The 13,025-nt window shown below is 36.6% G+C and overlaps 1 protein-coding gene across 1 annotated transcript; it reads right to left on the bottom strand.

The window, feature by feature from the left end:
• Nucleotides 1–4,975: 4,975 nt before the first annotated feature.
• LOC116172775 lies at nucleotides 4,976–11,472 on the bottom strand. The gene is made up of 4 exons (XM_031490039.1): nucleotides 11,449–11,472; nucleotides 11,259–11,396; nucleotides 6,467–6,607; nucleotides 4,976–6,422 (listed from the first exon to the last, which is right to left on the bottom strand). The coding sequence occupies exons 1-4, from the start codon at nucleotides 11,470–11,472 to the stop codon at nucleotides 5,808–5,810; spliced, it is 918 nt and encodes a 305-aa protein (XP_031345899.1). The 3' UTR covers nucleotides 4,976–5,807.
• Between the last annotated feature and the right edge of the window lie 1,553 nt (nucleotides 11,473–13,025).

Below are 13,025 nucleotides of genomic sequence, written 5' to 3'. Positions count from 1 at the left end.
CGGCATCTGCGAAAAACGGTCGATTGGTTTTATACAGAGCATATCATATTTTTGTTTCAGATGTAAAAGTGTGTTGCCTAATCATAAGGGTGGATTATCACAAGGATAATGCCTAGTTTTTCCACTTCTCAATGACTTTATTCCCCGAATAAATGCCATACCTCAATACTATTGTTGATCCAATCGTTGTCAAGGTACTCATTTGCCAAATTAAATTATCGAGAGATGGAAAGATTGGCCTTAAGTAAAGTTAATTCAGATACATCTTCTGTTTTTAACGCTTGCAATGACCTTCGGTAATCCGCGCAAATCGGTTGCATGTGAATGAACAAATAAAAATTAGTAATATCTAAAATTAGAATGCAACTATCTATTATAATGGTATCTATCTAATTTACGAACTGTAGTAATACTTTGCCACAGTACGCATTTGCTCAAGCGCCACCAGTAGATTAACAGCTTTTCTTCTAGTCAAGACTTGGTGGTGATGCTGTCTCGGGGTTTTTGAAAAATCCAGAGATCGGCGGGCGGTAACGTCCAGGGAAACAAGTAAAACAAAATTATGGCACACAGACACGGTAGAGATTTCCCAAGAGGTAAGAAAAGCACAAGTTAATTCGCGTTATCTGCTGCTGCTTAGAAAAAATGTAAGAAAATAGAACACAACTCCACTTTTAATACCTAACAGAAAGAAAAACATCAAACGCATACTCGCGACATTTAATTCAAAGTTACAGAAAGAAAAGATCCCTTATAAACAACGGTTTTATCTTTTATAGACTTCGGCAAATTAATGAAGGGCTCGAAAGTTTTCCAATCGCCACAGGGTCATCGAATAATAGCGTCGCAATCTAATCAGATTAGGTTTTCTGCAACACAGCTGATTAGCTACCGGTTTTCCTGTTCACTCAAATGGCCGGGCCGGGTTGATATTCGGTAGTCCAGTAAGACCAATTTTTTGATCATGCGACAAGTTACTTTATGGCATTTATCTACGTGTAAACAAGAGACCTTGCCGGTTTCAATCTTAATTTTAAATTAGCATTGACTAACTAAAATCAGCCAATGCAATGTTCTAGGATATGATATAAATAATTTATTCTGATATCGTTTGATCATTTACTTTTTCTTTGTTAATTGGAATTGGTTATGTCTGAAAATAAAAATTATTACTATTATCTTTCCGAAACAAGGTAAAACTTAATAGTTCCCAACATCTGACTGCGAGTGGTTCATCCTTGTGTTGAACACAGCATTTGTCTACCAAGATTAGAATTCATCGCATTAAATAACAATCTTTGCTACCTAAAGTTATGAGAAGCTACACTGTTTGAGAAAAAGAAGTTGTTCCTAACTATTTTATGCGAGTCCACAACTAAAGCACCGAACATCAGCAGTCATGTATTCACTACACCGCAACCTTCAAAACTTTGTGTGTTCAGTGTGACTACAAAAACTTAATTTAGTAGTTCCAATCGACCCTTGATAGTTATTGCATTGTCCCTCTACCATAGCAAGAATAACTCTGCTTAGGGAATCATTATTTTATTAACAAAATATATGTAATATATAAGCAACAAGAACGTGAATGCCAGTTTTCTTACAACATAAAACAGAGCATTCCAACTTTAAATTGTAACGAATAAGTACACATTATTACTTAGATTATTAAAAATATGTCGAGACTTTGGTCCAATGACAAAGTTATATTTCATTTTGCAATATTATTTACATTTATACGCACTTACATACATTTAAATTACAAAATAAACGACTAACTTAACGTTTACTACATTTTCAAATACTCTCTGCTACAAAGTAAATTTACAATGTCATTTTTAGGCCTTAAATTTTCAGTTTTCGTAGGGCATTGTTTCAGTTGAATATGAGCTCAAGATCAACGCTTTTGAGAAAACTATGTAGCTCTTAAAAAGGGCATTTCATTGTTTCAAAAAATGTAATTGAACCTGAGGAAAGAGTAGATATTATTTTCTAAGCATCTACTGTGCAACAATTCCTATACGGAAATAGAATACAAACGAAAATATAAAACATGTTAACTATAACTAAACAAGTAAATAAGTAAAAAATATGAAAACTAAAAAATTAGATATGGCACAATTGAGACATAGGTTTGGTCACAGATCGTAAGATGGGTAAAAGTGTGGAACCGAGTAAATATCTTTGAAGTTTTAATTAGAATGAAATTTGCTAGGTTGATATTATAGTAAATTGTGCATTTGCTGTGACTGTTTTTAACAAATTTGAGTTTCCGGTTTGACCGGAAGTAACATCGATTTCAAACTTTGTAAAGGAGCAGCCCATATTTTATTTCAATTTTTAATAGAACATTTTTTTTTACAAAAATATGGAATTCGATACTTTTTGTCTAAGGAACTTGTAGCAACATAATACACAGTATACTTACTATAATATTGCCCTACCAATTTTCATCCATATGTCCCTGAATACTTCTATGTATATTCGCATATTGTTATTGCCCGAGGATCACTAACTGAGTTCGTGCCTGCCCCTCTGGAACGTATCTGGACAGTATATACAGGGTTCTGCAACCATGCGTCGCGCATTTACAGAAATTATTTTTGAATATACAGGGTGTCCCATTTGTACGGTGTCAATACACAGTTGATTTTTTAATGGAACACCCTGTATATTTTTATTTGTTTCGGTGTCATTTTTTAACCTCTGCATGGAAACCTATTCACTTTTTGGTTTGTTGTCAATGTTACCCAATTATTAATTTTATTTAAATTAACATTATTGATCAATGTATTTCTTAAAATCAAGTCCGCTACGATTTATCAAAGCTTATAGAGAATTATTCGGAAAAAAATTAATAATTTGGTAACACTGACAAAAAACCAAATAGTGAATAGGTTCCCATGCAGAGGTCAAAAATGACATCCAATCAGCTAAATATATACAGAGTGTTTCATTTTAAAAAATCAGCTGTGTATTAATATATTAATAATTTCTGTAGATGCGCAACCATCTATGGTTGACATTTGCACAAATGGTTTTTTGATATTTTTTACCAGGTATGAGCTAGGAAAAACCGACGCTCTGTTGCAGGACCCTGTATTTATAAATTCCACTGATTCCACTTAATCATTATGTACAACTGTAGTTTATCTTTATACTTTTTTGAAAAAATACTAGATATTATTTGAAACAAAGGTTGCTTCCTCCAGACGCAACAACTCAAAAAGTGCATGCTTTGATTGAAGGAAAGAATTTCGACTTACATCTCTAGCAAGATAGGCGTTTCAGAAGGGTTAATTGTCGATCTGCGCATTCAAGGGTGGGGGCGACTTTTGTCCCTGGACATTTGGACAGTCAATAGAAAAGAGTCACAATAAGGGATTGGTTTTCTACTTTTGCGGTGTTTTCCCAGAAATGTACGTTAAAGTCGGAAAGGGCCAATCATAATGAAGGCGCTTGGCAAGGGTATTGTCAACATTAAAATGATTGTCAAAGGCTAAAAAGGGTTATCTTGAGGGTGTGTGGTTTATTCTGGAAGTCGCTTCTATGTCGTTTTCAAAGGACGAGGTCACTAAAGTATCGTTCAGTTTTCATACTAAAGGAAAAGTCGAAAGATAAAGAAGTTAAAACAGTTTATTGCGGAAGTGAAAACTCTTGTATACGTAGTGAAGGAGCTTTTGACTGATAATTGCACTGAATGTGTGAACAAGGACGTTCAAAAGATTACAGATGAGCATGGTTTTCGCCACCGAACATCTATCCCATATAAGCCACAACAAAATGGAGGACTATGGTAGGTAGAAGCTACTGGACACAGAAATATTGGGCTGAGGCTGTGATGACAGTTGCGTGGGTGATTAACCGAACAGGACCCTCTTTAGAATACCGCCATCGGAACATTGGTGCAAGAAAAAGCCTCCGATCGGCCATCTTAAAGTATTCGGTACCCACAAGCACCAAAGGTATGTATACTCATACGTGATGTCACTAAGGAGAACCCTACACCAGCACGAGTACCAACAGAACAAGCTCTTCCAGTAGTAGGACATGAGGAAGCTTGTTGACACCAGGATCAACCTCAAAATTCAAGGCACTAAGGAATTAAGACTCGTTGGAGGAAAATGGAGGAACAACAGTGGAAACTCCGAGACAGGCACAAATTTGAAGATGTCGAGAAAGTTGAAGGACTATGCCGTTAGTGGAACCTCAGAATGCTACACCATAATAGCTTATGAAGCTGAACCGTCTACGTACACCGAAGTCATTAAAAATTCTCAAGTTAAAGATCGGAAAGTGAAAGATTTTTTGAAGATAAATTCGAGATTATTATTATTAGTAGACGCTTGCAGGATGCAGCTGCTCAGAAACCAGCAACTTAAATAATTCGCGCATTGCAAATAATTATAATGAGTAGCTCTATTTATGCGATCCTTGATCAATGCCCTACATTCCTCTAACTCAATGAATGGCAATATTTGTGCTTTGTGACGGATCCACAAAACGATGACAGTTAAATTTTCTGTGCGGTGCATATTTCTTCTTCGAATTGCGAATATTTTGGGGGCAAATCTTCTGCGAGCGAATTATATTTATTCATATTTATTTCCCAAGCGGTGAAAAGCTTCAGGTTGGGCATCCTTATTCAATCAAACTTTTATTTATTTATTTATTTATTGTCCCTCTTGTTCTAGGCCCTCAACAGGCTTACGCCGAATTACAGAGTGACCCGCATAATGCTTTTTAGAGGTGCCCCTGCAGAAGGTCTTAAGTTGTTCTATACTACTCCGGTATTTACCTTACGAATTAGGAAAACTGCAGGAAAACCTAATTCGGAGTAGCCGGCAGAATGCTCGAAAGTGATCTAAGGAAATTCCCATCTCTGACACAGATGAAAAATTCACCTCAAACCAGGTTCGAACACCCGACCTCCGGATTTATAGTCCAATGCTCTATCACTGAGCTATAAGCCGGTTTGTGTGTCCGTACGCCACTGTTATGATTTGAAAACGGAAAAAGGTTTTTTTAAATTCCGTTAGTGTAGGTCGATCGCTTGAATCCATATTGAAGAAAAAACCACCCTGTTTCCTTATGACATTGGAAAATTGTGTATTTTTTTGCACGCACGTCATCGGTGTATTACATTTGCATTAGGTATGTTTACATAGTAGCAATGTAGCGCATGTTAGTATGGTTTCCTACAAATTTATTCTGTTCTATTGATTGTAGATACTATGCAAACAAACCTAATTCAGTTGTAATACACCGAAAACGTGCGTGCAAACTTAGGAAAATCCTACTCACGATTACTATTATGTGTTCTAAATTCTGTTCAACCGTCCAAATTACCTTCCAGATGACTCCATTCTATAATACATGCTTAAGAACAATATGAAATCAAAGAAATGCACAATGGCAAGCTATTCTGGTCTACGCACAATTGTCCTCCCACTCTTGGATTGAGCTACATAGTGAATTCTAGTGTTTGGGATTACTATCCGTTACTGAATAATTGACATTCAAATTCAAATAAAAAACTAATAATAAAAGAAATGGAATGCACAATGCGAACAGTATAAAAATGATAGGTTTTGTGTTAAAGCTTTTTTGTATTCATCTAGTTTGACTCAACAATGTTAAAGATTTGATTAATAACTTCATGTTATCAATTCCGTAGTATCACAACCATTTTTCGATTGAATCATCTCTTCGTACAGCTTTCCACGGACTTACCCTGTAAACGCTGCAGACACATTTCCACTTGATATAATCGAATAATTTGCCCCCACAGGGGGAAGAAGTATTCCTCACGTCCTTACGAATTTGTAAACGACCGCAAATACTAAAATACTTACGAGAACCAAAACCAACGCGGTCACCACTTTCGCGAATACATTTAGACCACTTTCTCTCGGATGCAGGGGTCTTCTAGTGCTGCTCTGTCTTGTACGTCGACCCTTGCTGGCCAAACCGCGCGCTAGCGCTGGAAAGGCTAAACTTTGGGTGAAGGTCAGCTTGTGTAAGCTTTCACTAAGGGAGTAGGGGCCGACGCTGCCCCTTGCCGCCGCACGTAGTAGTGCGTATTCCAAATCAAGAGCGTCGAATAAGGAATAACGGGCGGTTAGGATTGAGGATCTTCGTCTACTGTCACTAGAGTCACTTGTCCGCGAACCAACATAAGCAACAGCGGCAGCTACTGATGCCAGCGAGGATGTGCTTGAAGAAGCCGATATTGCGGGACCATTTTGGGCTTCCGAAACGTCTTCTATCGAAGTTTGTTCTGGTGACGACAGCGGGTGTAATCGTAAAATTCTCGCGTGATCCGGATGTAATAACGTTGCACTACTTGGCCTACGAAGACTGGGTGTCGGAGATGGTAATGGAGAAACCGTGGAACCGCAAGCGAACGGCGAGGGAGAAATCTGAATCTTTACAGTTAGTAACTGACTTGTATAGTTCTACGTACCTGAGTGGAATCGATGCCCGAATCGTTATGGTTATTAATTTCGAAGGTTGAATTCTGGGAGATGTTGTCCTCTGCATAATCCGGAAAGACGAAACTTTGACCATCTGCTTCACCTCTCGGAGAGTCGGCGCTTGGCCAAACCTAAGACAACAATAAATTAGCCCGTTTAAATATTACGAATTTCTTAATGATTTTATTCCTAAACTCCTCTAGTACAAGAACCTTATACATGCCGTAAACCAAACAAGTTATTTCTGAGTAGGAATGAATAAAATTTCAAGAGACGCTAAGGGTTCCAAATGAAACTCCGTTTATAATACGCGCATAAACTTTATCCTATGTTTTATAATTCCGTTCTTCCCCGTTCCCTTGGGAATTTCGGGAAATGCTTTTGGAGTACACAAAGAAACCCACGTTCTAAATGTCAAGTCTCTATCCTCAGAAGTGTCGACTGTAAAACGTGAAATCCCGTTTTTTCGCATTTTCGTATGAATTTAGTACTCCCCTGCAATACACAAGAAACCTACATGCCAAATTTCAGATTTCTACGCCAAGTAGTTTCGGCTCTGAGTTATCTGTCAGTAACGGTGTCGTCGAGTGATGTTTTTAGAAATTTGACCCAAGATGGTGGCAACTGACTAGCTGCATTGGCTTCACAAAATGGCGGCAGTTTCTGGAGACGTGGGAATATCGCGGTGTGGATAATGTTACCAAAAAATTGTAAAGAAGAGGTTGAGCGGACAATTCGCTTCGCCCAGTGGTAATATTTTGTACACGGATGAATAGCAAATGGATAATTCTCACCTATGAATTTCACAGTTTTTACAGTTTTGTTGTTTACTTCGCACACCTTATTTTTGCCTATAAATGGTAACACACCAATTAGTACTGCTCTTAGAGTAAAGCCAAAGTTTTAATCTACCCCCAACAGTCAAACTAAATGCATATGTGGAAACACTAAATAAATTTCATTGGATTGAGGTCTCACACTTTAGGATTTTGTTGTGGTTTTACGGTTGACTAAAATTAATACATCTAGTCATTGTCATTTTGTCCAGATTTTGATGAATCTACTTTATTTTTCAAACCGCATCGATTTACGGAATTAGTCCGTCATGTTCATGAAACAATATAATTTTCATACTGGGGTTAATTCCACCCATGTATCTGTATGACACCTTATTGACGCCTTTTGACGCACACTTTTTGCACTAAATGTATCTACATAATTTCTTTTTGAATTTTCTTTCTTTTTTTCTATTATCCTAATGATCCATTTTTTTCCTCTTTCCTCCTAGTCCAGTATTTCTTCTCTGCTTTCCTTTGTTTTTTTATTATCTTTAAGAACCATATTAACATTATAAATAGGTACTGATTGTAATTGTCATTCGAATAAACAGTGATATTCATGTAGAAGTAGACATAGGGATTTCCTATAGGAATTTCCTATGTCTACTTTTACGTGATAAAAATTCTCCTGAAAGACGGCTAATTTTATGCAACCAAAATAACTTATGGAAACAAAATAAAGATCTGGCTGGCATATTAATTATTAATTTGAATTTTGTTGCTTTAGCTTCACAGAAAATAAATCTCAAGCTCCTTTAACTGTCGTCCGTACTATTATATTCCATTTGGAAATATCAACTTTTTCTTTAGGTGAATACATCCCACACGAACCGAAATTAGAATAGGGAAGTCAAAGTGATAATATTCAAATTAATTAACATGACAGGCAGATCCTCATTTGTTGTAGGTAGTTACTTTGGTTGCATAAAATTAGGCGTCTTCCAGGAGACTTTTTATCATGCAAATGATGTCTACTTCTACATGAATATCACTGTATATAATTATATTCCAATATTAGAGAGTCAATGTTTCTTTCTCGCCTCATAATCTACATTTCTTTTCCTCTCTCCATTTATACTTCCCTTTTTCCTCGTTTCCGCATCTGTACCTCGCTTATTTTGACGTTTTTCGTTCCCTCCGTTTGATATTTCGGCACCCCCATTAACTCATTCTAAATAGCTTTTGTTTCCTCGTGAATCCTCGATTTTCTCTCTCTGTTGCTGCACTTACATACCTTGGTACCTTTTTGGAAGTTCTTCTTGCTCTCTCTTTACCTCCTCCTTTCAGCCTCTGTCCATCCGTTTCCACTATTTTCCTTTCATTCACTTTCACTTTCGCCCCTTTCCTAGAATTTTACCGACCCGTCTCGACTCTATCCGTACCTTCTCCATTTCTACTTGCTCCTCTAATATGTGTCCTTTTAGTTGGACCCAGTACATATTTGTAATACCTTTTATGCGCTTGACCCATTATTTCTTTGCATCTAGTATCCTAATATTCTCTTATTACTTCCTCTACTATTTCCTACTTTTCCCCTCATCTACTCCTCCACTTTCTCTTGCCTTAATATTTTTTATTTTTTCCATAGCTCTTATGTAAATGTTAAATAGGGTTGGGCGAAGTGTGCATCCTTATCCCAGTCCTTTTATTGTCCAGAACACTTCAGACTTCTTCCCTCCTATCCTTGTCCTACTGTGGAATTAACAAAAGGTGAGCCCTGCGTCACAAGTTTTTGAAATTTAAAGCGAGGTCTTTATTCTCTATCACATGTCAACACATGAACGAGGAAGAGATGGTAGCAGGGTATAGCAGGGTTCATCTTTCGTGAATTCAATTGTACTTCTTGTCTCTCCATACAAATCCGTGATTCTATTCTTTAAATTATTATCTATTTTTCCATTCTCCATTCTTTAAATCCATAAAAAGAAGCTCAATTATTGTATTTTTTCCCAATTAACCATCATCGCTTATATTCTGTGCACAGTATCGGCATTATTGTGATTCCCTTATAATTTTCCATAGTATTTATCACCTCTTTTGTGAATCGTCACTATTACCCTTCCCCTATTCCGGTAATGCTCCTTCTTTTCTATATTATCTTGTATATTTGTTGCCTTAGCGTCTCCTTGATACTATCTGTGGGGAAAATTTCTGCCTCATTTCTTACATCCCTCCCTGCTGCTTTCCTTTTATTCAGTCTGGTTAATTGCCGCTCAACCTTGTCTCTTGATATTGATGTCCCCTTCCACCTCTTCTACCACACCCTCTTTCTCCTGCTTTCTTTGTAGTACCTTACTAAAGTGCTGTTTCCAGTCCTCCATTTGTATTTCTCTCCCACTTATTGTGTTTTTCCCTGTTTCTCTGTTTATCATCTTCCGAAAGTCTCTCTTTGTTTTTAGTTCCCTTCGTATTCTTTTTGTTTCTTCATCCTTTTTCCTTACATTTTTCTTTACCTGTTTTTCTACTCTCTCAACTCCTTCTCCTCTATATATCCCTTTCTTTCTTTTTCCATCATTGTTTCTCTCTTCTGTACACTCTTTGGCACACCATTCCTTTCTTTTATCTCTCTCTTTCACTTAATTTACTTGTTTCAATGTTATTGGATTTTCAATACTCTCCTTCATACCTTCCCACTATTATTTATTATTTATTTTTCTTTTTGTTCGTCTAGTTTCTTTTTATAACTTTCCACAGTGTCTTTTGGCCAAACCTGTATATCCCTTCGTCGTTGTATCTTTACATTTCTTGGTGTTTTTATCTTTCCTTTTAAACTTATTTCCATCGGCTGGTGGTTCTATCCTTGTTCCTACCTTAAATTCTTTTATTTCATCTAGCACTTTTTCGATTAATAGTAGTGGTACCTGTATATGATCCGTGCCTATCTCTCTCAATACTTCCGTTTAATATAGTCCATCTATTTTCTGTTAATCCCAATAATAATTCTCCCTCTATGTTACATTCTTTATCTCTTAACTTTCGATCTTTGTTTCTCTTCCAATATTTACCTATTTTCCGTTACTCACTTCCTCTCCCATTCCTTTACCACTTTTTTTACTCCTGTTAATATGCCTGCTATTGCTCATAACTTTATATTATCCCCTTTCGTCCATTTATATTCACTCGGTATCCTATTCTTTATTTTCTCCCGATTCTCTTCTTCCTGTCCATTCAAAAATTGTACCTCTTTACTTGTTACCTCCGCCACATTCCAAATCATCTTCATTTTGGTTTGCTACTTTCTTCTGTTTTTGTTTCTGCCCTTCCCCCACCCTACTCTCACCCTGTTTTCTGTTTTACTGTTAATTTCTTCATCCAAATCCCACCTTTTCCTCTCCCGTTCTCTTCCTCTCTATATTCAATAGTCCTTTTTCTTTCTTACTCCATCTGGATTCTCCGTCTTCTATATCCGCATCTTACTTCCTTTCTCTCCGCCACCTCTCTAATTTCTCTCTTTACCCTTCTTTCCTCATATCTTACTTTACTTTAAGTTTCCCTTACCTCCCATAATTCAAAAAAACAAGTTGATTTTAACTAGCAGAGATACTGAGATGGGCCACTGGGCCACTCTCCCATATTCTGGGCGAGGCGATAAGGCGATTGCCTACCCTAGAGGGCCGATCGCACCCACTCACACCTCAATCCATATTAGGGAAAAAATACCACAATCTTCGTTGATGCGGAAGTGGCATTCCAACCTGATCTTCACGGATGGATCTTAAACAATATAGACGGAATAGACACTGGTCACTATAAAATTACAAGACGAAATGTAGTTTCATTCATTCACATCGCTCCAGAATAAAAGTAATGCGGCCCATAGATCGGATCGTGTCGGCGAGTTTAATATATGCAGCTTATATACTTTCTTTGTATTACTTTCCTCTAATTGGAACTGAATTTTGTTCGGCAATAAATCGAATGCTTATATTAACAACTATCTTACCTGCAACAATGGCAACGTGTTTGACGTTACTTTGGTTTCTTCTATAGAACTATCCGCAAACCCCTGCTCGCATTGCGAAGAGCTTGAGGATTTTCCAGACGACCAAAAGCGTTTTAACCTCATTTCTCGTAAGGGTTTCTGAAAACAAGAAAACAACTTACAAGTTACGGTAAATAAAAAGGTTTATTACTTGACTATCTAATAAAACCACCATTAGAATCAGAATACTAGTTACGTGTGTTAGTGGGTAGTGCTCCCAGGTCAGGCTTGTGCATGTGCAGGGTGAGTCGATTGCGCGGAGTAACTTAATGCCTTGAAGATAAAATTTTTCCATAGAGTGCTTTTGTATTATGATATGGTTGAATATTCTCCACATTTTAAAAATATTTGGAATTATACAGGGTGCGCCCACGAAGTAGGGCGCCCAAACTACTATCTTTTCGGATATTAAACATACAATAAAAAAGACGTACAATTACACGTAGAATTCAAAAATGCATTCAAATACAGGGGGCTCTATTTAAAAAATGTACCATTTGGGCGCCCTACTTTGTGGGCGCACCCTGTATAATTCCAAATATTTTTAAAATGTGGATAATATTCAATCATATCATAATACAAAAGCATTCTATCGAAAAATCTTACCTTCAAGGCATTAAGTTGCTCCGCGCAATCGTTGACTTACCCCCTGTACATACCTCGTACAGGGACTATACAGACAGTGTGAGCATACAGTAGTCTTATTTTTGTATTAGTAGGTAAGGATCCGCCATGTTTTAACCAAACACACCGGATTGGTAGAAATTAACCTAGAACTCAAGGTGAATTTAGCAACTTGCTGGAAACCATTATGGAAACAGTAAAATTGACCAATTCGAGTAGAACCATTCAGCTTAATAACAAATTTGAAAAAAAAAGAATGGCAGACGTGAAGCATATGGCCACATTGTCTTTATACAATTCCTGTAGTAGGTACTTACTATGTTCTTTTGCCCTTTGTAGATATAAACTCCAAGTACTTGTTTTTGTAAGCAGAAACCTTTAATAAAAAAAAGCTCGTTGAAACTGGGGGAAATAGTATCCGACCATTCCAATGTACAAGGCGTAATATTTGCTTTCCATATAATTTTAGAGGCGATACCATTCTAAAGGTTTCGAGGGTAGTTAATTAAAACATAAAAGAGATAAAGGCATGGAAATTGTACAGCCTTAAGCAACTAAATTATAAATTAAGTTTTATGTACAATAAGCATCCTGTTTAAGATAATTTAGATAAATAATTTTGAAAGTTTGAGAAAAACCATTTATTATTATGAGGCCTGTAGAAAATTAAAACGTCACTTCGCCTGAAAGTAATTATTTTATTTAATCTTTCGTAAAATTGAAAATCGATATCCGCTTTTCCTAAATTCAGTAGTTACATGCATCAGTCCTTCACATTAAGGACAATACAAGCAAACAAAATTTTCAAGTGGGATGGCGTATTTACCAGTCTAGAATGAGTGTTTGGAATATGAGTAAATTATGAATTATCACAATATTTTTTATGTCGAACATTTGTGGAAAAAATAAAGAGAGCCGGTTCTCGGATTAATTCAGTATTATGTAACAATTGATTAACTACACTACAGAAAAAATGAAAGATACTAATTTTTGGAATTATTCATACTTCTTTGTAGCAAGCTTTAATCTGTAAGTATAGAGTCAAGGTTCTGCAGTGCCTTCCCAAGCAAATATTATTCATGATAATAGATAAAATTTATCTGT

Source organism: Photinus pyralis, unplaced genomic scaffold, assembly GCF_008802855.1.
Source record: "Photinus pyralis isolate 1611_PpyrPB1 unplaced genomic scaffold, Ppyr1.3 Ppyr1.4_LG5, whole genome shotgun sequence".
NCBI lineage: Eukaryota > Metazoa > Arthropoda > Insecta > Coleoptera > Lampyridae > Photinus > Photinus pyralis.
This window is presented reverse-complemented; position numbering and strand designations above follow the sequence as displayed.